Here is a 26,490-nt window from a genome sequence, read left to right as displayed (position 1 = left end):
TTATGAAAGACACGGTTACCAAAATTTTATTTTTCTTGGTAGTCTTAGAACAACATTAAAGTACTAGTACAATATTTTAATCCTTCATTAACAATTCCATTTTCCCTCAATTCATATCAAGCCTTAGTCACCTGGCTTCATTTTTTGTGATCAGATACCAAGAAGCTTTGCTGCATCATTTGTATAAAATGGGCTTTCCATAGCCACATGTAATGTCTGAATTTATAGAAAGATGTTTCATGGTTGATTTTTGTTGGCTCATTTGAAGATCTATTTCAAAATCAACCTAGCGCAAATAAGATGTTACAATGATTTAATGCTTTATAAAACCGATCATCCTGTTTACACTAAACCAGGTTGGGAAATAAAATCTGTTAGAATTCTTCTTCAGCATGTTTGCATCGACAGCGTTTCAACTGTAGCAGCCTCTCCACCGTATCAGCAACTGTTCGTTCACCGTGCACCTTGTTATCTCGAGTACGGATATTAACTGTTCCACTCGCCTTCTCCTTTTCACCAACAACTAAACAAAGCCAAAATCCACAGATTAATATAATTTTTGCTCAAGGCTTGAGTTAAATAAATAAATAAATAAAAATCACTTTTCTTTAAATAAGAATTATGAATAAGAACATCATAATGCTTGACAAGACAATTGAATCCTACAGTGCATCCTCCTTTGCCCAATCCCTACACTTAAAGCTACCTTAAGTAATTCCAGCAGACACACTGAATAATGAAAACCCTACGACTGACGGTGCTTCTGTTAACAATACTGTGTTATACTTCTAGGTCCAGATTCTCATCTTTGCTGCACAACATCAAGACCCAGCCTCGACTCATTAATGCACTGAGATATCTAGGAAAGCAGCCTGAATCAGAGATTAGAATGTTGCATTCCTCCTTTAGCATACACTTGACATGGGAACAATCAAGTTATTGCAAATCATTTAATGCGATCTTTGACTGAGCCAGTCTCTTGCCCTGTTGACTGAAAGGCACCAAAATATTTTTCCTGCTGCAGTGTCAATGTATCGAGTCACTAAACAGCAATCTCTTCAGCTAACAAAGCAGCAGAGATTGGCTCCATAGCGTGTACTGCCCAGTCATGCACAGCTGGAAGGATGCTGGCTGTGAAAGAAACTTAAAAAGGAATTTACAGGTATAGCTGCTGCTTCTGCCGCACTCGCTCACTGGGAAAATGAGTTAGACCAAATTTCAGTTGCGTACAAGAAAAACAAGTCAACTACTGTATTACATGACCACCACACGCTATTTCTTTACCTAGGATAAAATTATACTGTGCAAGCTGAGCATTTCTGATCTTCTTGTTCAGTGTACATCCAGGATCCACATCTACATCAGACATTAATCCAGCATCATGGAACTGCTGTCTGACCTAAGTAATAAAATAACAAAATCTTATTTAAACCCTCAACCATGAGAGAATATGTAGATTTGAGTGAAAGGGATCATTTGAGGTTTGACAGCCAAAAATTAAAATTAGATCTCTGTTTTGCTTTCATTCAGAGGCAGACACATTTTGACACTACCCTTTGGTAGTGCCAAAAAAGGTGTACAGGGCACTGAAATATGGAAGAATGGTTTGGACATGGCAGGAGATCCTCGCACACACTAAATCACTAAGCAATCTAGTACCCAGCTCCATTAGGTGGATACGCTACGAGAATTTAGCAATGTTGAAGCCAGGAAAGCTATAGGGCTTTGTGATCAGAAGATCCTTTAAAGTTTAGGCCTGATGAGTTTGAAAGAGATATACACAGCACTATTTGTGTGGATTATATTTTGTTTAATACTGCAAACAAAGACCCCTGTCTCTTCCTCCCCCATCATCATTACTCAAAATGCACGTGAGCATTGAGGGTCCACCTGAGTGGAGTCAGTTGCAGGATTAGGATATAAATGTAAAGATACTTTCTCCCTGGGTTTTCCCTCTAGCTGAAGAGGTGAGCAATTTCCTTTGCCTCCACAACCAGAAACATTCTCTCCAGCATCAACATTTGTTGTTTGGATATCCAGAATCCAGACTTCATGCTTCTGATGACTACGTTCCATTTAGAATTTAGGCAACTTAATTTATCATCTGAATACAATATAATTTACTCACAATAGGAATTTATATAAATTTGTTAATTAAAAACAGAACTTAATGACAATTAAGTAACTCAACTAAATCACAAATTTATCTTGGAACAAATGAATATCACCTTTTGTGCATATTCATCACATGTTGGTCCCACCGGCACCACCATCACTTGCTGAGGAGACAGCCAGAGAGGCCTTCAGAAAAAAAAAACAATTATGTAGTATTTAGTGTTCTTTAACTCTTTTAGACATGCTTAATCCCCTCTTACACCATCCAGAGTGTTCACTCCCTGGTTGGACAATAAGTTTATTTTTCAACGTTACCATTTGCCTGCATAGTTTTCGGTTAGGATAGCAATCATTCTTTCCACAGATCCTAAGATGGCTCGGTGAATAATAACTGGCCTTTTCTTGTCATCACCATCATGGCTGTAAATAAAAGAAATATTGTAAACTGATTTAATATGCCTATAATAACGGACAGGAAAAACTAGATTGTGTAACTACTATACACTAACATTTTTAGTTGTACTCACCTCACAAAGGTAAGGTTAAATCTGACTGGGAGCTGGAAATCTAGCTGGATTGTAGCACACTGGTGGTATCGGCCAATGGCATCTTTAATCTTAATGTCAATCTAAGAAACAAATCAAACTTTTAATAGAGAGTCTATAAGTTACAACAATGCCCTCTTATAGCAAAGAGATTTTCAAACACATCACACTGAGTCTGATGAAGTGGGTATTCACCCACGAAAGCTTATGCTCCAATACGTGTGTTAGTCTATAAAGTGCCACAGGACTCCTTGCTGCTTTTTACAGATCCAGACTAACACGACTACCCCTCTGATACTTCACACTGAGTGAAATATATTCTAAGGAACCATGTGAATATATCATCTATGCCTCTCTTCAGCCCAAGGTAAGACATAAATGGCTTTTAGGGCCTGGTGTTGGGCCCCCTGACAGAAATGAATACGGCAGGAGATTCACTAATTCAAATTAAATTCGCACATTGGTTCAGTGCACTGAACTCACTTTTCATGGAGTTCTCATTTGAATCTATTCAATTGTACATGGGAATAACTTTAAAAAGTCAAACTGAACAATTATCATCAAAACCAAGACTTCTGCAACCTGTAGGTGAACAAATCCCAGGCCTATTTAACTTAAAATATTAGATAATCAAAGGTGTCAGCATCATAGCCTACATTACATGCTAAAGGGCATACCTCCATCAGTGAGGGCTATCAATTGAGGAAGAGACCACTGGGTAATGAAGATCATACTCCTTTATTTTGGATTGCTCAGTTTCATCAAAGCAACTTGGCTCCCAGATCTGAATGCATGCATATTATGCTTTTCTTTTAAATTCAGGCTGCAATCCTGAAAAACCCTTGGCTGAAAGTTAAGCATGTAAGCAAGTATTTGCAGGATCTGGGCCTTAATCATTTAGCAAATTGTCCCTATTATTCCACTACTCTATCACGGGGGGGGGGGGGAGGGGGGGGCGCACGGGAGGGAGAAAAAGACTCTTATTTATTTTATTTACATACAAAGCCAAACTAATAAATCAGTTTAAGCTGTTTTACTGAACAAACTCCCCAGTGACCTTCAGAATCAGCTGGTCAAAACAAAAAGTGATTTAATTTTTATTTTTTGGGGGCGGGGACAAATAAACATGGTGCCATTTGTTGTCCAAGTATTTTGATGGAAGTCAGTTTTCTGGATTTTTGAACACTAACAGATAGTTATTCATCAAAATTCTTAACAGAAGTGTGCTGCTTGGTATTCTCATTAATTTAGTCATCCAATCATGAAGTAAAAAAAAAAAAATCCCACTTAGTTTAGGGCTTGACTACATGCAGAGCTGCACCAACTTAACTTAAGGTGCAATTTTAAACTGTTTTAGTTAAACCAGTGCAAAAGGCTACATGGGTAACTATTTCAATTTAGCTTTACTCTATTAGGAACAGGTTTAAGCTAACCTGAAATGTATTCACACAGATGTAGGCACCAGTCTAACTGATTTAATTATGTGGATGCAAGCTTGTGTATAGACAAGATCTAAGGTGAACAATGAACATTTGTAACCACCAATAGTTTGCTAACAGTCCACAAGGTGAAATTTGTTCAAATCATTCTGTGAACAACTAACATACATTCGTAGAAATCAAATCAGTTTGCTACTGATCTGTGAACAGAAAAGTAGGCTATGTTTATTGAATAGCTTATTCAAAACAAGTAATTTGACAAGTTTTACTCAGATGCCTGTAAGGGGCTTATTTTTCCTTGAAAAAGGTGTCAATACAATTCTAACTCCACTTTCCCAGATAGTTTTTGAATGCAATACTCATGTGAAATTATTCATACAAGAAGAATAGAAGCACACTATAGTAGTTACAAAATTGCAAATACCAGAAGCGATATTTTGCTTCAGGTAAAATTGTTCATGGCTAGTGTATAATTAAAACTTGAATATGAGAAACCAAACTAAACTGCTGCTTTAAAAAACAAAAAAAACCTGCAAGAAGTTACTGATCTCTAAATAGAATATTCCCAATATACCTAAAACTCTTTCATACCAGGCCTAATAGTGCCACCTTCTGTTCATGCTTCCTAATGAGTTATCTACTTGCTCATTATAACATTAATCCTGATTGTTTTGTCTGTGTAAATTGGGTTGATTTGATGAAATAGAAAAATGTTAAGCACAAAACAAGTTCTTGGAAGTTGTAGCATCTAACATGAAAACAACTAAGAACTTTGCCTCACTACTTCAGAGTTAGCCATCAAGCTACATACGGGAGGGAAAAAATTACATCCCGGGAAAGCATACAACTCCAGACTGAGTATCTTGAGACAGCATAAAGGACAGAGGAATTTATTTCAAAATGTTTGCTCTCTAGGGATAGGCTTTGATATACATGACTTAGCAATTCCCTCAGTAATACATTTTATTTTAGATCCTCCCTCCGGAACAGTGCAGGATGCTTTAATGAAAAATTAAAACTACTCAATGCACCTGGCTGAGTCTACAAAGCTAGATCATGAGTGAGTTTGTAGGATGACACTCAGAACTGGGGTCTGTCAGGGGATGGACGAATCCCAAGCCTCTCGTGTGATTAAAAATACCATAACATCTACTATGGTTGGGAACCCCAGAAACTATGGGATTTGAAGTACTATATTTCTTTGAAGTTCTCTAAGAATTGTTTCTAGTGCTATTCCGCTGTCTATCCGCCAAAAATAATGTTCAAGTACTATGGTGATGGGAGTGTTATTATCCCCTCAATAGTGCTGAGACACTTACTTAGGAAAGATGCTAACATAATATTTTAATTTACTAACCTTAGGTCCATAGAAAGCTCCATCCCCAGGGTTCAAATCCCACTTCTCACCAAATTCATTGAGGCTGTTTTCAAGTTGCTGGAGAAAGGATACGTGTGATTTTAGTGTTTCACTTTGTATTTATTTCATGTGCCTTATTTTTTCTTCCACGTAGTACAGTGTCACATCCACACACAGAGAGTTAGTGAATACTAGGTCATTCATTACTTAATTGTCAACAATGCCCAATTATAACTGGGGACCCAATCTTGCTTCCCTTACTTGTGCAGTTGAATTTAGCAGTACTACTGTCATGATTAAGGTGCAGCTCGGCTCTTGGATGGTGGCTCAAAATTCTGATCACACACACTTGAGAAAAACCTATCTTGATTTCTTCTCCATTTTAAGCAGTCACATCTTCTGGCCCTTTCTTTAAAATGAATTCAAGTTCTCATATCATCATCCACCATGATCTCCATACACTGAGAGCTATTATTAGCCCGTGGCAAAAAGAATTAAAAATGGCTGTACAAGCTGAACTGCTTACAGCCACAGCTGTCACCAGTCCACCTGGAGGCCCATTTTTCCCCCCCTCAGACATTCCACTTTCCCACTACTTGAATATACAGCTAAAACCTCTCCACCAGGCCATTGAAGTTACCTATTACCTTTTCAGCTTGATTCCACACTTCAATATCTCCAAGGAACTTTTCAGGACGAGTAGAGAGGTCCAGCTTGAAGGAAAATCCAAACACACCATACACAGCTTGCAAGAACTCCAGACAGCTCTTTATCTCCTCTTCAATCTTTACATGAAGACAAATCATACGTAAGGCTTTGTGTTGCATGCATTTTAACACGTATCATCTGATTCAACAATATGCTTTACCTGCTCCATGGCACAGAATATGTGAGCATCATCCTGCTGGAACCTCCGTACTCTAGTAAGTCCTGTAAGGGCTCCTGACAGCTCATTACGATGGAGAACTCCAAAATCTGCCATACGCAGCGGCAACTCACGCCACGATCTTGGTCGATGGTCAAACATAAGGCTGAAGGAAAAGGTTCATTATTTGAAATTCATTCAAGATTAAACTATTAAAGATCCTCAGTGTACATTCTGATAAGCCAGATGCTAGCAATTTCAGTAATACCTACAAGTTGTAATACAGCACAGAGTCAAACCCAGAGAAAACTTTCAGGGGGAAAAAATTCAGGGCTGTTTGGAAGAATGATAAAGAAGGTTTTCCTAAGAGCCATACAGCATCTGAGTCAAATATTAAAAGCTGGCTTCTTAAACTTCATCTGTGAAATGGTGATATGTATCTTTCCCCCTTCCCCCCCCCCACACATTCGTATTCAACAGTTTCTGCCATTTATTTTGGTCTTGTGCTGGTCCATTCAGACTTCTGAGGATCACATTGATGGATCTGGCTTTTCTCTATTGTTCTGTATAATGTTTCTCTAGGCTGCCCTTTTTCTCTCTCCAGATGGTGTCCATATTGTCACTTTTCATGGAAGTAGTGTTGGTGGCATCTTTAAGGTGTCTCTTCAATATGTCCATCATCATCATCTTACCATATTTGGTTCTTTAGATTGGTTTGCTCTACTTAGAACAGGGTTGGGCAAACTTTTTGGCCTGAGGGCCACATCTGGGTGGGGAAAGTGCATGCAGGGCCATGAATGTAGGGCTGGGGCAGGGAGTTGGGGTGCGGGAGGGGGTGTGGGAAGGGGTGCGGTGTTCAGGAAAGGGCTCAGGGCAAGGGTGCAAGAGGGGTGCGGGATGTGGCAAGGGGTTCAGGGCAGGGGGTTGGGGTGCAGGAGGGGTGTGGCAGGGGGCTCAAGGCAGGGGGTTAGGGTGTGGGGTGCAGGAGGGGCTCAGGGTGCAGGCTGGCACCGCCTACCTCGAGCGGCTTTGGGGTAGCAGAGGTGCGCAGCGGGGCTAAGGCTCACATACTTTGTCCTCCCCTTGTTGATGAACAAACCAACTTGTTTTGCTGTATCTGCCAAAAGCTATGTCTTCTCTTCCATTAAGGCAAGGTCATCAGCAAAAACAAGGTCACCCAATTGTGCTTTATCATTTGTCCATAAAATTCCTCAATTGCCTTCTGCAGTTACTTTCCTCATGACTTAGTGACCAGGACAAACAATACTAGGAACATAATACACTCTGTGCCTTACTCCAGTTGTCACTGCAAACCATTGGCTGACGTTGTCGCCATCTCTGACTACACATTCAGCATCATCATATAAATCTGTGATTACTGTAATTATTTTTGCTGGTATTCCATAATATGCCATAATTCTCCAGAGACTGTCTCTGGGTACATTGTCAAAAGCCTTCTGGAAATTTATAAAATGTATCACAAAAGGTACTTGCCACACCACACTTTGTTCTATAATATGTCTGAGAACAACAGTATGGTCTGAACATGATCTCAACAGTCTAAAACCCACTTGTTCCTCTCTAAATTGAAGGTCCAGGATGATGTTGCACATGATTTTGCCGGGTACTGAGAGTCATGTGATTTCTTTCCGGTTATTGCAGTTGGTAAAGTCACCCTTCTTTGGCAATATTACTATAAGGCCTCTCTTCAATTGGGTTGGGTTCTTTTCTTCATTCCATATTCTACCCAAAAATAGAAGGAAAGTCTGGACAGTTATTTTGTCACTTTCTTTAGGCATCTCTCCAGTAATGTTATCTCTTCCAGTTGCTCTCTCATTTTTGAGTTTACTGATGGCTTTTCTAACTTCTTCCACTGTAATGCTCCTAAATCAATATCAAGCTCTAATGCTAGGTCTTCATCATGTATTTTTAGTAGTTCACTTGGCTTAGTCTATTTAAAACAGCCTGAAAATGTTCTCCCCATCTTTTCCTTTCCCCTTTTTCTGTAATAAGACTCTTTCCATTTGCACCTTTAATAGGCCCTCCAGGACTGCTAAAGTTTCCTGTTCGCTGTTTGATTGTCTTATACAAGGTTCTAAGGTCACCTCTTTGGCTACCATATTCAGTCTCTTCACATTAATATACGCCCTTTTATCTCGTCTATCACTCCTTTTTACCTTCGTCTAGAGCTCTGTATTCTTCTTGCCATTTGCTTGTCTCTTCACATGCGCTTTTGCTTTACACTTACTCTCTTTTCTACTGCTGCCCAAGTAGCATCGCTAATTCATTCTTCCCTTTTAGATTTCATTCTTATTAGAACTCTTTGCACTTTGTAGAAACCACTCTGAAGTTTTCCCTCAGAGTATCAATGTCTTGGTCTTCTTCATTTAACTCCATTAGAACACTGAACCAGTTATTTAGTTCAAACTGAAAAGCACTTTTTGTGCTTGGGACTTTTAATTGTGCGCTACTGATGTGCGGTCTTCTTTAACCTTCTTCATCCTCTTTAACTTGATCTTCAATGTAGCGATACAAAAGTTATGGTCACTGCCCACATCTGCTCCCCTGTACATCTCTCTTCCAGCAAGCTGCAAAACATTCCTGAAATGCAGAAGTGATTTATTTGGTTCTTTTTAATACCATCTGGAGAGTTCCATGTCACTTGATGGATTTGTTTATGAGAACATTTTGTTCTACCTATCACTACCTTGTTCATGCTGAAAATTTCTACCAATTGTTCACCATTCTGGTTCATGTTCAAACCCCTGCTGCCCATAATTGTATCCAATCCATCATTGCTACTTCCAACCTTTGTGTTAAAAATCACCCATAGTCACTATGTCATGTTATGTTCTGGAACCTTGGTTAACACATTCTGTAACAAATCATAAAAAGCATCTTTTCCCTCATCTGGCATTTCATCAGTTGGCTCATAGCATTGTATGACAACGAATTTAGTCTGAAAGCGAACAGGGATAATTCTTTCATTGACTGATTCCCCTCAGTCAGTGCCTACTCTACTTCGTTTGACATTAGGATTGCTATGTCAGCTTCATGTCTACCATCCACATTCCTGCAGTAGATGATGGCCATATTTGTTTCTCTAAAAGTGTAGTTTGTTCAGACCTGTCCATCTACACTCACTGACATCAAGGACATGGTACCTATCCATTTCCTTAATTACTTGAGCAGCTTTAGTAGCTTCTTACACTGTTCTCATACTCCAAAATCCAATTTTCATCATTGATCTGGTCTTCAGCATAGGACTTCTCAGGACATGGGTTTCCTTACGGTTCTAACCAATGCCAGTCATATTCTTCCCATAAAGTTCACCCATTGCATACACTAAAAACTGGCACTGCACCTATGCACAAATACCTATATCAGGCATACAATGTTTTGGGGATCAAAGGAGGCAGCCAGTTTTGAAAATCTAGCCCTTGCAAAGATTGATTAATAGCATTCATAACTGTATCTCACTGAACTTAGGCACTGTAGACTATATGGTCCTTAATTATCAGATTATATCACCCTTGATAGTGTTTCAAATGTGGATGCCTAAGCAATAGGTCTGTATGTCAGAGGTGCAGACTACTCAAAACCACCACTAAAGCAGAAATGTATACATCTTGGCATCAACTAAAATCAACTAGAAAAAACATGAGAAAGAGAAAGCTACAGAGCTGAACTGAAGATATCAATTAAGAATGTGTCTGTGCACTGGAACAGCTAGAAATTCATAGGTGATCTTGCATCAAATTAAGCAATAGTATTAAAATAAATTATTAAAAAAAAATACCAGAGTGCACCTGGCTTGGATTTTTTCACAAATCAGGTGGAAAATATGAAAGCTAGAGCTAGTTCAAACAAATTGGCAATATTTGATTAAACAGGTGCTATATAAATACCAGTGTCCTGGGCAGTTCATGGGCTTCAGAGCAAAGATTTCCTTCTCCACCTCAAAAGAAAACATGTTTTCACTGTAATGCTGCCAGTGCCCTGATGTAATCCAGACTTTGCTGTTGTAGATGTTTGGAGTGACAACCTCCTGGAATCCTCGCTTCCGATACTCGCTCTGAAAGAATAGACCCAAGAAATAGAAGAATTAATAAGGCAGGCTAGAATAGCAATGCTCAACCTGTGGCTTAAAGCCACATTTGTCTCTTTAAGATCGCGTTTGCAGTGTATGACTCAATAAAAACGAGCAAAGTTGCTCCCCTGAAACATGCAAGGCAATAATGAGCTAAACAGGCAGGGGCTGCCAAGATTCCTTCCCGTTCTTTGCAGCAGCCAGAGAGGGTGAAGGGGTGGGGAATAAGAAGAAACATATTTCTCCATCCCAGCAACCATAGAAGCAATTGAGAATCAGTCTCCATTTGTTAGTCACAAAATAAGTGAATGCGCCTCGTGATATTGCATTGCAATGTTTGCACTGTATTGTAGCACAAATACATAACATGGTGCAGTGATGATATAAATACAGTATCACAGCAGAATGTCAGCATGTTTTCCCCATCTCTTTTGTTTTCTTACATGCCATTCTCCAAAAAGTAGCTCTCCAACTCTGCCAGGCTAAATTCAATAACCTATTAAACAAACATGCATTAAACCACCCGCGTACTGTATACTACTATATAGTTTTTAAAAAGCAGAGCCCATAAACATTTAAAATTAATCCCAATTGTACTGCTATATGGTCTTCTAACACCTTTTTAGCGCTTTGTCTAGAAATCTTATTATAAAACACAGGAGATAAAAAATCCAAAGATATTACTTACCCTAATGAATTCAATTAATGTGTTATAGATGTAAGCTCCCTTTGGCAAGAAAAAACAACTGCCAGGACTGAGCTCATGGAAGAAATATAGTTCTTGGTCCTGTACAAAAACATTGGTACATCTTAGTTTTATCTGATGTTTAGATTCTGATCATACTCTTTTCCTCTCCCAATGTTACAGCTAAAGTCAGGCCTGAAATGTTCTTACTACACATCACTATCCAGACTACAGTATTGTTTAGTTTTTTAAACTTAACATACTGTAAAGTAGCAAGGTGCAGTAGATCTGATATGCTTCCCTGTGTAAATATCCCCCGTCAGGAGCAATAGCTTAAGGTTAAGGTTTAGGTTTCCTATTTTAATATTGATGTTCCTACATATACCTGTCATTTCACGTATCTGTGAGGAATGTCTTCTTAACTACACCCCTCAAGGTTCATCTTATCTGTTATTACTGCTAACAATAACTAGTCCTGCTGTGACATTTTACTTCTCCAAAGCGCAGTTCAAATAATTAATCAGTAAGCTGATACTTCGCTAGATTGTGTTCCTGCTTTAGGGCAGGAGATATTTTAGCACATTGCTGTCTCCTTTCTTGAAATAGAAACAGCAGACTAACAGTTTATTCAGGACTCTAACTATTAATCACCTTGTCTAAAACAATGCATTTTCATTAAGATGATTTTATTTTATTGGAGGAGAAAGAATAAAAAATGTAGCGTAACTGTGAACACTAGAAATACACATCAGCAATAATCAAGAAGAAAAAAGTAAGAGTATATAATGGATTCTAGAGATGTACAAAGAAAAAACTCTAAGCAATGACAAGCTATAGGAGCCCCCTCTAGGAACAAGCTTCCTCTTGGGCTTCCACGTAGCACTAAAATAAACCCCGTTGCAGGCTATAGATCTCCTGCTTTACCCAAGATTGGAGTTTTCATGTTTTGTGCACAGTTACTCTGTGTAGGACAGTTACCATCCTGTTTAGGTTTTTGATTATTCGTGTAAAATAACCAAAAACTCTCTAGAAAGATGCTTATTTGTCTACAGTCCATTGTAGTGGTTTTGGGGCTCCATTCTGAAGAGGACAATCACTTAATTATGCAACGTGTTACTGTATTTTCTGTGAATCACATCACATCTGAAATCTGAAGCATTAGCAGATAGATAGGTGCTGTCTTTCACATGCCCTTTTAAATCACTGAGTAGTCTCTGGTCAGAATTTTAAAAATACACTAAAAAGTTTGTCTTACCCGTCCAATCTTTCTGTGATCTCGATTTTTAGCCTCCTCCTGGAACTTCTCCCATTCCTTTAACATTTTTACATCTGGGAATGAAATTCCATAAAGCCTTTGGAGGGTTTCCATATCAGACTTGCCTTCCCAGTATGTTGAGGAATTCTGAAGACAGACAAAACGGTGTAGTATAACAAAGACAACAGCACCTGCCATTCTGATTGCCACTGTACAAGTTCTGTGATATGTTCTTTAAAGGCATGCAATAATTAAAAACTGAACAGCCATAGTTAAAAAATGAAACTGATAAAGGCACCATGTAAAAAGAACACAAGCATGAAAACAGAGCTCTTAGATTTTTAATGATGATTAAAGTTAAATCTACACATTACAAAATAAAGATCCCTGACTGTAGCAAAGATGCACAAACACAAGTCGGCTGGCTGTGTGAAAAGGTTTCCTTCACTGCCCTCTACTCCTGGTGCTGCTCTGTGCATGGTCAGTCCCCTCTGTCTGCTCCAATTTACAATAAACTACAAGGAGCAGCTACAAGGGGCAAAAATTACAAGCCAGGATCGGCATAGCATACGGTGTACCTAGCTATACCCCTTTCCTTGAGCCATGTCCCCTCTCTTGCTATGCTATCAGCAATGAGCGTAGGCCCAGGCCCCCATAATCTGACTGCACCACTGGAAGGTCACTCTGACATCAGGATGCTCCTCCCTCAGCTGGGCTAAACTAAGTTTCTGATCAGATTATACTAGCAGTGTGGCACAAAGGGCCAGACCCCCCCATTCTCCCAGAGATTTGGCCCATGATGTCAATAGGTAAATATCTTTGTTTAAAATTAGGCATAGAATCTCAATGCTTACCTTATGGATTTTTAATGCTTTTATTTTGCCGGTATGTCTGACATGAGGGCCCCTGCACAGATCTATCAAGGGACCACACCTGTGAAAATGCAAACAAAGACAATGCTCAGTTAGCCCACATTATGTTAGTAAATACTACAGACACTGGCATTACAGTGTGTGTGTATTTTTTTTTTTTTACCTGTACACTGTAGTCGTTGGAGTGTTGACTTTTTCATTCAAGATCCGACACTTGAACTTATTATACTGGGAGAGAATAGAATGGCAGAGTCCATGTTAATTCTTCACGACTCGAAACTGCAATTCAAATCTCAAGTATTTGTTATGTGCTATTGCCACTGTATGAAAGAATCTATTCTACTAATTTAAAAGAACCCTTCAATGTGTGTTCATGAACAAACTAATTCCTCTCCTCCGATCCCACAGATGGGAGAGTATCCTATGGAATGGGCTAGATATAGAGGTTAAAGGATGGGGAACAGCTTTTTGTAGCACTTGTGTGGCCTCCTTTTCAGGGTAGACCTTCACAAAGAAATCCATTTTGGTCTATACGGAACAACGTAGGTTCATCTTGATCTCTGGCCATTGGGTTCCACAGCTGAGGGCACTCTTCTGAAAAAGCTTTTCTGATGCTAAATTCTGAGAGGTCTTGAACACATGCAACTCCCATATTATTCTTTCACTCATCAGCAAGGAATATATGACAGTGTGGTATGAAGCTTTTATCAGCATCAGTTTTGCATGAACACACTTCTGAGGAGTGGCAAAGTTCATTCAAATCACTTGGAATTTAATAACTTGTACAGTATATATGAGGATTTAGACAAAACACTCAGAGCTCTATTCACAAGGGGGATTGCAGTGTTTCTTTTAAAAATAGGGCAACCAACTATATTTATGTTGTTTCCTTCGAAGCTTATAAAATTGCTTCCCCCCCGTAATCCTTGTGTAAACACCAGTATTACTGCTGCTGATCTCTGAAAGAAAAGTAATTCGGCTGACAAGCAATTAACCTAAGAGCCAACAGAAGTCTAGAAAACATGACCTATGAGGAAAGATTAAACAACCCCAATTTTTTCAGTCTGGAGAAGAAAAGACTGAGAGGGGACATGATAACTGTTTTCAAGTACATAAAAGGTTGTTATAAGGAGGAGGGAGAAAAATTGTTCTTAACCTCTGAGGATAGGACAAGAAGCAACGGGCATAAATTGCAGCAAGAGTGGTTTAGGTTAGACATTAGGAAAAACTTCCTGTCAGGGTAGTTAAGCACTGAAATAAATTGACTAGGGAGGTTGTGGAATCTCAATTACTGGAGATTTTTAAGAGCATGTTAGACCAACACCTGCCAGGGATATGATCAGGGGTTCTCAACCTTTTTTCTTTCTATGCCCCCACCCCCTCCCAACATGCCATAAAAACTCCATGGTCCATGCGTGCCACAACAACTGTTTTTCTGCATATTAAAGCTAGGGCCAGCATTACGGGGTAGCAAGGAGGGCAATTGGGCCCCCTGTGGCATGGGGCCTCATGCAGTGAAGCTAAACTGCTCAGCCTTCAGCTTGAGCCCCATGCGGCAGGGCTTCAGCTTTCTACCCTGGGACCCAGCAAGTTTAATGCCAGCCCTGCTTAGTGAACCCCCTGAAGCCTGCTCGCAGCCCCCCAAGGGGCCCCAACTCCCTAGTTGAGAACCACTGTCTGGGACAATATTTGGTCCTGAGTGCAGGGGACTGGACTAAATGACCTCTCAAGGTCTCTTCCAGTCCTACAATTCTATGATTTTCATTTCTTCTAAGGTCTGTTCACTCTGTTAATACTGAGCAAATGGAGTTCAAGCAAAAATGCTACAATATTGGAAAATGCTCGTGTCTACTTCAGCACTAGTAGCCATCATGGTGATTTAATGTATGTTCATCTAGTGGACATTACAGGATAACACAAGAGTCCTTGTTGCTTAAAGTAGTACAGAAATTATTTCATACTCAGACTTAGTGCTGTCATCTAAAAATTGATTTTAAGAGCTCGCTGAATACAGCTTCAGACATCTGCAAAGCCAGCACTTACTATCACTAGTGTTTTACATTCTCAAAGAGTTATAATCCCATCCCATTCATGTTCACAACATCAATGTAAGCTATTATTCCAATTTTGAAGACAGGGAAACGAAGTAACAGAACGACAACTTTCCCAGCACCATGATGTGAGTCAGTAGAAGAATCAGATTAGAAATCTGGTGTTTCGGGAACACAGTCCCATGATTAACCCTCATTCCCTCCATTTAAAAAACTAAGAATTGGTATACGTGCTCACCTTTAAATATTAAATATCCCAAGTAAACCCATATAAAAACCTATACCTTTGGAAATATATTGTCAATTTGCTGCACACATCATCAACGGTGCATTTTCCACTAATACTAATAGGAGATGCATCACTAACGTTCCACAGCTAACATTATTGTGCAGGTACAGTAAATATGAAACAGTCTAGAACAACCTACCTTAAACATTTCAAGTAGAGTTTCCTTCTTAATTTCCAGTCTTTCAAATGGTTGTTTTTCCTTCATGATCTTCTTGCATAAGGTCTCCAAAGCAGAGAAATCATTACTGGACACACCTCTACAACAGACAAAAATAAATTTGCCTTATCTCTTACTAGTAATCTCTGCCGTAGTTCTGCCCCCACAACGTATCAGCTCATGCACTAGAGTCATTGCAATGAGGGAAATAATTTTTATCAGAAAAAGGGCTGGTCAAAGTACTTTGCCTCAGGAGCAAGGGGAAGCAGGAACTAGACTGTGACTCAGACTCCCCAGATTGTGACTTCACTCCTGCTCCTTGGGTAGCACAGCTACGCATTCTGCCTTTTTCTTGGTCTGGAACATAGGGTTACAATCCAACCTTCTGGAAGTGAAATGAAAGAACCTACCCATCCTCGAGGTACATGTCATAATAAAATCCATTTTCTATTGGTGGGCCGTAGCATAAACATCCACCATAGATTCGCTCCATAGCTTCACCCATTATGTGAGCACTTGAGTGCCAGTATACCTAATGAGAGGGATAAAAAGGGGATCAGCTTGAGTATTTATGTACAAAGCATTTCAAGATCCTCTGAAATCCATACAGAAGTCTTTTGATTATTTGTTTTTACAGATACTTGAAGGAAGAGATCTAATATTAGAGCCTGTTGCACTGTGGGAAATGATTCACATATCAATTTGCCAATTTACCCCCCAAAATCATGAGTAATTATCTGACAAATTGTACTTGCTCATCTTTACATCCGTTAAGTATTGGCAAAAATTATTTCATAAAAGTTCTCTCAAATGGTTGGGGAAGGAGAGAAAATTCACTTAGTAAGTTGCACAAATGTTAATTGACTAGCCTCATTTACTATAGTCATATATCATCGATCTACTTTAAAATAGCAGCAATGGAGCAGTAATACAGGCTGGGATCCATGAAGGCACTTACGTGCTGTGATACAGCATTGCAGCACCTAACTTCTAGGGGCCTAGAGAATCAGAGAACTACACTGCGATCCACATAGCCCAGTTAGGTGTCTAGGCTCCTATACGATGAGTGGGGAGAGACCGGCACCTTGGAATGTGATCCACAAAAATTCAGCACACTTGGCACTGAGCCACCCAAGCTAGCTAACAGGAGATGCCAATGACAGGGAGTGTGCCAAGTCCCGCCCCTCTCTCAGAGATAGGCACCAAAGTCCCTGCAGCAGGGAGGTGCCTATCTTTGTTTGCCATCCACAAACGGGAACCTGCCGCCTGGAGAATCAGGTGGTTTAGACACCTATGCTGCTTCTTGTAGAAATGAGTTAAGTGCCTGCCTCACTGTACACAAAATGGACGGAGGAGGAAGAGCCACCATCTGTGATATACCTTTTAGCCCAGTGATTAGAGCACTCACCTGGGATATGGGAGACCCAGGTTCAGTTCCCCCCTCTCTGCCTGAAGGGGAGAAAGGATTTGAACAGGGGTCTCCCACACCTCTCAGGAATGTGCTGTGACCACTGAGCAATGGGAGATTCTGATGTGGGGCACCCTCCGTCTCGCCCGTTGAAGCTATTCCCCTGAGGATAAATAGTGATAGTGTGACTAGGTGGGTGAGAGACACACACTCTCTGTAGTCCGGTGGTTAGGGCACCCACCTGGGAAACGGGAGACCCTGAGTCTAGCCCCCCCATTCCAATCCCTCTTTCATTATTTCTCTCTCTTTCTCCCCCCTCCCACTCCATCCCAGATTTCGAATGGGACCCAATCCGGTAAGCATGCTCAAGGGGCACCTATTGGATTGGGCCCCGCATATGACTTAGGAAGCCAAAAACTAAGCTTCCCCCCAAGCCTCCCAGGTTCATGAATTGCTCTGGGGCTAAGGCAGGAGACAGTTGTCTGGACCCTTATCATAGATTCTAATCATAGAATATCAGGGTTGGAAGGGACCTCAGGAGGTCATCTAGTCCAACCCCCTGCTCAAAGCAGAACCAATCCCCAACTAAATCATCCCAACCAGGGCTTAAAGTGGGTCAGCAGTGCTCATGCCACAGGATCTAAAACTTAGGGAACTTCTACAGTTGAAAGTTAAACGCTGAGTGGGTTTAGGTGCCTTGTGGGTTAGGCAGCAGGCAAGTGGGAGTTTCATGGATCACAATGGTGCTGCGCACAGGGACTTAAGTGCTTAAACTGGAGTTTAGGCACCTACATTACTTTGTGTATTGAACCCACACAATACTTAGTTTGAAAGATACAATTGGAACATAAGGTCTTGATCCTGCACCTGTGCAGGAGTTTGCAACATCAGGGCCTAAGTTGTTACACATACAACATGGGATACATAGCAAATAGTCTGTCTTTCCACATGATAGGATTTTTTTATTAGTTTGTGTTTTCAATTAAAAATCAAATGACAAAAATTACACTTGAACATTAATTTTACAAAGCTACTATTTTTAGTTTTGTTGATAAATTAAAACCAAATCTATATGACTGCAGCATGTTTTTAAAATGTACATATCTGAAAATGCAAAATTATGCATCTTACCATAACTGTAACTTGTCCACGTTGCACATAAATAGAATTATTTTGTATGCCTTAAACTATATCATACGTGCAACATGGCAGAGTTAGTTGATATGGGAACAATAAGTATGAATTTAAGATCTCAGCTATAGAGTTGAATGCTGCTTGCACCGAATATCATTTTTAAAGTGTACTTAATACTACTTTCCATATTTACATTAATCTGAATAAGCAACCACTAAAATAAAGAGCTCCATGTTTATGACGTACAAAAAGACACTAATACAAAAAAACCCACATTAATGTAATATTAAGATTAAGATTGCAGATTTGGAGGCTAATTCTCACCACAAGAGTCCTAACATAGGCTTAATTACCACAACTGCTAGCAAAGCAATTGCTATGAATACATGCCAGCATATATATATCTGCAGTAGCATACATCTTTCTTAAGAAGTAGTTAGTAGAAAATAAGGTATGCACTGCACAGCAATTTTCATTCTTTAGTCCACAAATGTTAAAGGTAGTTATGCTCACTGAGGACTAAGTTCAGGTTTTGAAGTTTCTCATCCAAGGGAGGGGAGAACCAGTTTAGTGGAAGATACTTACTGCTTGAGCATCTTCATCTTCAAACTTGAGCAGTTCCAGGGTACAGTCTTCCTCCAAGGGACGGTCTAGATCCCAAACCACTTTGTTCACTTTAGCAATAACGGTGTTGTCAGCTAAACCTTGACTATACAATAAATAATTTGTATGTCAGCTATTGGAATCAACAAATGGAGACACTCCCCCATAACCTTTCCCCTGCACAGTCAGGATGGGATTTTCAAGAGTGCTTAGTATTGACTTAAGTCTGCTTCCACTGAAGTCAGTGGTAGAACACCCACGGATGGCAATGGAAGCAAAGTTAGACCAACACTAAGCACTTAAGAAAATCCCACACACATTTTTTTTTTTTTTTTGGATGAACAGGAAGAAACTAAAGGTAGTTTATTTATAGACTCATAGACTTTAAGGTCAGAAGGGACCATTATGATCATCTGGTCTGACCCCCTGCATGCTGCAGGCCACAGAACCCTTCCCTGGACTCTGCCGTTGAAGTCCCCAATCCTGTGTTTTAGTGACCTCAATCGGCAGAGACCCTCCTGCTAGTGATCCCTGCCCTATGCTGCGGAGGAAGGCGAAAAACCTCCAGAGGCTCAGCCAATTTACCCTGGAGGAAAATTCCTTCCCGACCCCAAATATGGCGATCAGTAAGACCCCGAGCATGTAGGCAAGAGTCTCTAGTCCGACCCCTGTTGGCCATTATACTATTTACGTACCATTGCTTGGTTTTCTTTTGCTACTATGTTTTATCATTAAACCATTCCCTCCATAAACTTATCTAACTTAATCTTAAAACCAGACAGGTCCGTCGCCCCCACCGTTTCCCTCGGAAGGCCGTTCCAATATTTCACCCCTCTGACGGTCAGAAACCTTCGTCTAATTTCAAGCCTGAACTTCCCCACGGCCAGTTTATATCCATTTATTCTCGTGTCCACATTAGTACTAAGCTGGAATAGTTCCTCCCCCTCCCTTGTATTTATCCCTCTGATATATTTAAAGATAGCAATCATATCCCCCCTCAGCCTTCGCTTTGTCAGACTAAACAACCCAAGCTCCTCTAGCAAATTTAGCAAATTTCCCACTGTGGCGCACTCTTACTAACATATTTGACTTATTTAGGGCAGTACTTGCTCCTAATATGACCCTTCTGCAATAGGAGATGCAGCCTCTTTTAAGCAGGTACCTGAATGAGATCAGATTTTTCTTTTTGAAAACTTCAAGTAGGTACTATTACTTTTACATTTGTCTTCACTAACAAAAAAAACCCAACAATTCTTAAATATGATAAGTTTGGCAGTCATTTGAACTTTAAACTGAAATTACTAAATGTTTGAGCAGATCAGTAGTTCAGATGGATTGACCGCAAGAGAGAAGCACACCATGAGTGTTTCTAAAGTACTTAATTTAGAGCTGAACAAGTCTTCAAGAAAGACCTAGTCTTTCCTTCTAAGTTTATTTCACCTCAACCTAGAAGAAATCAATTCTACTGGAGATTATTTGATGTCTAAGAACCGTCCCAATATTGTTCAAAAACATCCACTGATACTGAACTCACCCTGACCTTAACGGAAACACTAAATGAACATAGGTACAATCTTTATTTTTATGATAAAGGACACTAAATTAAAGTTTGAGGCCAAATTTTCAGAGACTAACTGTTTTGACAGATGAATGAACATGCAAACAGCATGTGCATGAACTGCCAGCCTTAAACATATGTACCAAGAAAGCAAAGAGACAAGCTTTTAAGTACAATGAATAACCTAGCCACAATAGGGTTAGTGTTTCCATTTTGAAGTTTAAGGTCTTCTCATTTTAATTTTGAGCATCATAAAACATGACCATGAAGTTTTCCAAGATGCTTACTACATTGCCCAAAACTACAATAAAAGTTTAACCATTTGATATACATCCGAAGTTAGGGTAGTGCTCTTTTTGACGTGTACCACACATATGTAGGAAAATGGTTTAATTAAGATATTTTTATGGATGACTCTCACTGAAATTAACAGGTGTGTCACCCACCAGTCTTCCACATGTCAATGCAGAACAGATTAAGTTACGCGATGCAATAGCACCCAATCCTGCAAACACTTCAAGCATGTTTGTAACATTATTTGCATGGTTGATTAGTTCCCAACTCAACAGGAGTAGTCATTTAGTAAAAGTTACTCACATGTTTATGTATTTACAGGATCCAGCCCATAAATAATGATTTAATTTTAGAAACAGCATCTTCATAAGGCAAAGAATTATGTTTTGAAACGAGAAAGCAGTTTAGTTTGAATTTATAGCAAAAGCAAGTTTGCTAAAAATAATGCCTTGAAGAAAATTAAGTTGTGCTAAGAAATAAATAACCCCTCATGCTAAGGACTATAAAAGATCACAGATGCAATTTGCAGTAGTTGTGTCTGAAACTGATAGCATAGGTCACAGAAGTCAGTCATACCTAATTCCACAAGCAACTTGATAAGGAGTGGTCTTCCAGGATTCAGCATCAACCTGTTTGCCATCAGGTAATGTGACTTTAATGGGTTTGCTGTCTTTTGCAGCTCTTTCTGCTAGAAGCGCATCATGTTCTGCTTTAAGTTTATGATACCTCTCTAGACGCTCATCGATATATTCAGGCCAGGGATTCAGCTACATATAAAAGAATTGAGGAAAGGAGAAGTATTTAGCAAAGACTTCCAGTTCTAATGACAAATAACTTTAAAAATTAAGCAAAGAATGTAAATTCTTTTGAAGTGTCTAAGTGACTTAGCAATCTGAATCTCATTGATCTTCAAGTTATTTGGGTCCTTATGAAAGTTTTAGTCAGTATCCTTTTTCAAAAGATAGAGAGGGGCCAGGCTAGTTTCTTAGCAAAACAAGCAGCTAATGCGATGCAACAAGAATTTGAGAAGCACAAATTCTACTGTAGCTTAATACACACTGGAAAAAGCAAGCTGCTGACGTTATCATCACAATAATAAATAGGAGTGGGGGGAAAAAGAAAAATCTAACAGCACATTGTTTCAATTACAAACAAAATTTTTTTTATATCTTATGCATCTCAAGATCTCCTACTTCCACCTCCTAGAGGTATAGAAACTCTGACTCAACCTTATTCTAATTAATCAAATCCTACTAACATCCCAGCTAACCTGTATTGATGCTCTACCTTCCCTATCCATCTCCACTTCCTTCTTCCATTCCCACTTTAACCTGCTACTCTTCCACTCTTCCCATTTACTCCTTCAATAGTCTGCATCCAGAAGTGTTGCTAAAGCTGTTTAAACGCTAAGTAATCATAATTAATTTCTAATTTAAAGACAAAAAAAACTTTAGCTAAATTAAGATGAAGATGATTTAAATTAAACAAACATTGGCTTGTACCTGGTTTATAGTAAATTGCTTAAAATTCTAATATGCCAAATAATAAAAATTTCAGGAAGTACATAGTTAAGAAAAAAAATATGCTTTTCATGTCTATACTACTATGTATTCTCATTTGCTCAAAATTAGAAAACTTAGCCACTAGAAAGACAAAGGTTATATCATCATTACAAATGCATCCCTCATCCTGGTGCAAAGCAGAGGACTAATAGTAAAAAGGGAATGACTACAGACCGCTCTACAAATCCAATGTAACCTGTTGTAATAGCAGCAAAGAAACAAAAACTATTTTGTAACTATTTCACTGCTGCATGTCATTACTATAAACCAGCTGGAGCATAAGAGCACCCACAATACTACCTGTAATGAAGCAGTTCTCCCAAAGGGAGTCGCAACCCCATTTTAATGGGATCGCCAGGGCTGGCTCAGACTTTTTGGGATGGGGGCCAACGCCTGAGCCCCACTGCCCAGGACCAAAGCCAAAGCCCAATGGCTTCAGCCCTGGGCAGTGGGACTCAGGTTACAGGCCCCCTGCCTGGTGCTGAAGCCCTTGGGCTTCGGTTTTGGCCACCCCGCCCAGGATGGTGGGGCTCGGGCTTTGGCCCTGCCATCTGGGCTCAGGCTTCGGTCCCCTCATTCTGGGGTCGTGTAATAATTTTTGTTGTCAGAAGGGGGTTGTGGTGCAATGAAATTTGAGAACCCCTGGTGTAATGCATTAGTGTCCTTGGTACGATATTCAGCAATACAATTAAATTGTTTAAAAGCATATAAATGAACTGGAAATTTACCTCTGTGCAACCCCCATCACCAGATCCTTCTTTCATTTTCTTCTTTCCCCATTCCTTCTTTTCTTCCCCAGCAGCTATCTAAAAAGAGAAATTAAAGTAAGATTAGATTCTCTCCTGTCTCAATGTCAAGTTTATAACTGTATCTAACTCTACAGGTGATGGAGAAGGTGTCCATTGGTTTAAGCACAGCACAGCACAGGGCTTCAGGAAGTCTTGAATCCTAACACCAGCTCTGACAAGGATTCTTCATATCCTTAGACAAGTCACTACCTCAGCTTCCCCAGTTCTAACTGGGCACATAAGACTTACCAACTTGTTGTGAAGAACAGTCAGTAACTCCCCATTTCTAAGGGGCACACTTCTGCTCTATATACTTTTCTGTGTTTTGCTTTATCTTTTACTAAATATGCAACGTGACACTATAATTGGCAGCAAGCTGCACAGGGCAGGGACTTCCTTTTTCTATCCACCTGTAAAAACACCTTGCACGGCTATGGTTCTCTGCATTTTTAAAAGAGTGCCGTCTAGAGCTTAAAGTCCAATCTGGAGAATCCCAAGATCACATCACTTTTAAATCACTGGTTAAGAGATGACAATTTAAAGTGGAAAGGAAAATATGTGTATCAGCACTAATGTCTAAGGTGCCACAAGGACTCCTCGCTGTTTTTGGAGGTTTCGCTATGCACTGGCCATTCCCTATACGTGTTGTTTTGCAGGGTTTCAACTGGCTTCCTAGGGCCGGATCCTGTGCAGCCCTTGTGCCCGCACACAGCCCCGCTGATTTTATCAGGGATCCACGGTGGCGCAGGGGTCCCGATGGCAGGACCAGGGGAGCCCCTTATCCTGCGCGCTCTGCGGGGCAGGAACAGCACCGTGCTGCGGGCGGGACCTGCTTCGTTGGCGCTGCCAGACCACAACCGCCCACAGGGCCGGGCCGGGCTAGGACAGCCGGCTCGAGCGAGAGGGGAACCCGCCGCCGGGCCGGGCCGGGCTAGGACAGCCGGCTCGAGCGAGAGGGGAACCCGCCGCCGGGCCGGGCCGGGCTAGGACAGCCGGCTCGAGCGAGAGGGGAACCCGCCGCCGCGCCGGGCCGGGCCGGGCTGGGACAGCCGGCTCGAGCGAGAGGGGAACCCGCCGCCGCGCCGGGTCGGGCCGGGCTGGGACAGCCGGCTCGAGCGAGAGGGGAACCCGCCGCCGCGCCGGGTCGGGCCGGGCTGGGACAGCCGGCTCGAGCGAGAGGGGAACCCGCTACAGGGCTGGGGCTGCCTGAGGTGAGCCGGCCCCCAGGGACGAGCCGGCGCAGGGGCCGGGATGAAGGGGCTTTTCGCCCCCCGGTTCAAACCCAGCCCAGCCCGGCCCGGCCCAGAGGGTCCGCGAGTCCAGAGCGCTGCGGGGAGCGACCCACACAGCGGCCCCTGAGACGGACGCGGCACTCACCTGGCTCCCTGCCGCCGCCATGCCGCTCCCCGCACGCAGCCGGGCCCGGATGCCGGTCGGAGCGAGGCCACGCGCAGGCCCAGCCGGCTCTGGCAGCTGATGCAACTGGAGGCGCGGCTGGTCCCGCCCCCGGCAGCAGGAAGCGGGTTGGGGCCGGAGCCCGAGCCTGCGCGGGGGCGCTGTAGCGGCTGCCTCCGGGCAACCTAGGCCAGCGCTAGGGGACAGCACGGGCCGGGGCTGCCCGGCACCCCCCTGCCGCGTCTGGCCTGTCAAAGGGCCTGGCCCGGCGCCATCGCTCCGCCTAGCCTCACGTGAGAACGGCCTGAGCCAGCTGCTCGGCCCCGGGGCGGCCAGCCCGGAGATCTGTGCAGGGCAGGCCCCTCGCCCTCTTAGCGCCCGGCCCTGTGTTTCCCACCCTACCGGCCACAGCCTCTCTCGGCTGCCCTGCGGTGTGTAGGCCTCGGCAGCCATCGGCGTAAGGACCCCACCCTCTGGGCTAGGAGATGATAAACTAGGCAGCCGGGCGGCTGTGGGAGCAGAGGCTTGACTAGGCCATAGCAGGCTCCATAATCACTCGGCTATCCAGAGATCCTTGCCAAGAGTCCCCTTCCTCTCCCTTGTTCCCACCCCATCATGCTGTTGTGGGATTCCAGAGCTGATCTCCAAACCAAACTCGGGTTACTAAAAGATCTGTCTTGGCATGGCCTCTTTTGGGCCCATTTTGGCAGGGGGGATGGACTCTATTGTACTCAGAGATAGTGGGTGAGGTAATAGTTTTATTGGCCCAACTTCGGTTGGTGAGAGAGACAAGTTTCTGAGCCACACAAAGCTCTTCGTGTCTAGCCACAGCTCACCCAGCCTGCCTCCTGGGGATGGGAGCAGCCGTGCCTCTGTTGCATCAGTTGCCTGAGCTGGCTACACCTGTGTGTGACCTTGCCCTGGAACCTGGCTCTGTGCTGAAGACCTGAAGAAGAGCTCCTGAAAGCTTGTTTCTCTCACCAGCAGAAGTTGGTCCAATAAAAGATATTACCTCCGCCACTTTGTCTTTATAATATCCTGAGACTGACATGACTACAACTACTCTATTGTACTAGGACTGTTCCATTTTGAACTACCATGATCACGGGCCCTGATTCTGAGCCCAGAGGATGGGAGACAAAGGTGGTTTACCCCACTAGGATACAGGGTCTGCCAGTATGGCCAGTGGCATAAACTAGAGTCGCCCGAGGGGCTGTTCTAATGTACACCTGAGCTGCAAAAGTCCACACAGAACCATCCAGCATCATAGCTAGAGCACTCCAACCCACCACAGCCCTCCACCAATATGCCTTGCTAGCCCTGGGCACACCCTGGGGCTGGAGACTCTGAGGAAAGAAGGCTGTGAAGCACATGGGAGAATTCTGCATTATATTTTATAAATATTTTTGTGTATCTCTGTTTGCTTGAGCACTGTGGTGTGGCTCTATGAAACAGTAAGGGTTAATTCCCACTGGTATTCTCCATATGTACCGCAGGAACCAGGCAATGACTAATTTAATTGCTGTGGCTCAGATGGAGACTTCACTGAATCCTCTTCTGGAGTTTGCTTCTATCCCACCTGGGGAGATGCATAAACCAGATTAACTAGGTTCTAGTGTCCCAGGACACGCAAAACTTTAGAATGGATAAAAGACTGCCTCTGAATTCAGGGGGGAGACTGAGAGGCTGAGCATGGAAGATTGCACCCCTTCACAATGCTGGGGGATGACTGGCAAAGGGGTACCTATGTATACTTGCAAGGAATGGTTTTAGGTAAAATACTATGTGTGTTGAGCCTTACTTGGTTTAATGCTTTTGTTCTCTGTTGACTATGTTCCCAATTAGGGTAACCAGATGTCCTGATTTTATAGGGACAGTCCCGATTTTTGGGTCTTTTTCTTATATAGGCTCCTATTACCTCCCACCCCCGTCCCGATTTTTCACACTTGCTGTCTGGTCACCCCTAGTTCCTATATCTAAATAAATCTTGGTCACTGAATTTTTATATAGGTCATAGGCTCATGGAGG

At 41.8% G+C, this 26,490-nt stretch overlaps 1 protein-coding gene across 1 annotated transcript; it reads right to left on the bottom strand.

The window, feature by feature from the left end:
- Positions 1 to 24,578, bottom strand: TARS1 (threonyl-tRNA synthetase 1). Its single transcript, XM_005312320.4, has 19 exons — positions 24,445 to 24,578; positions 23,008 to 23,085; positions 21,294 to 21,484; positions 18,848 to 18,971; positions 16,131 to 16,252; positions 15,703 to 15,820; positions 13,387 to 13,451; positions 13,206 to 13,284; positions 12,352 to 12,498; positions 11,100 to 11,198; positions 10,230 to 10,396; positions 6,325 to 6,487; positions 6,104 to 6,241; positions 5,457 to 5,534; positions 2,643 to 2,743; positions 2,431 to 2,535; positions 2,229 to 2,301; positions 1,285 to 1,399; positions 1 to 523 (listed from the first exon to the last, which is right to left on the bottom strand). Exons 1-19 carry the CDS (start codon positions 24,463 to 24,465, stop codon positions 375 to 377), a joined length of 2,133 nt encoding a protein of 710 aa, XP_005312377.2. The 5' UTR covers positions 24,466 to 24,578; the 3' UTR covers positions 1 to 374.
- Positions 24,579 to 26,490: the final 1,912 nt, after the last annotated feature.

Source organism: Chrysemys picta, chromosome 6 (assembly GCF_011386835.1).
Source record: "Chrysemys picta bellii isolate R12L10 chromosome 6, ASM1138683v2, whole genome shotgun sequence".
NCBI classification, from domain to species: domain Eukaryota; kingdom Metazoa; phylum Chordata; order Testudines; family Emydidae; genus Chrysemys; species Chrysemys picta.
The sequence above is the reverse complement of the archived record's forward strand: the minus strand, read 5'-3'. Positions and strand labels throughout refer to the sequence as shown.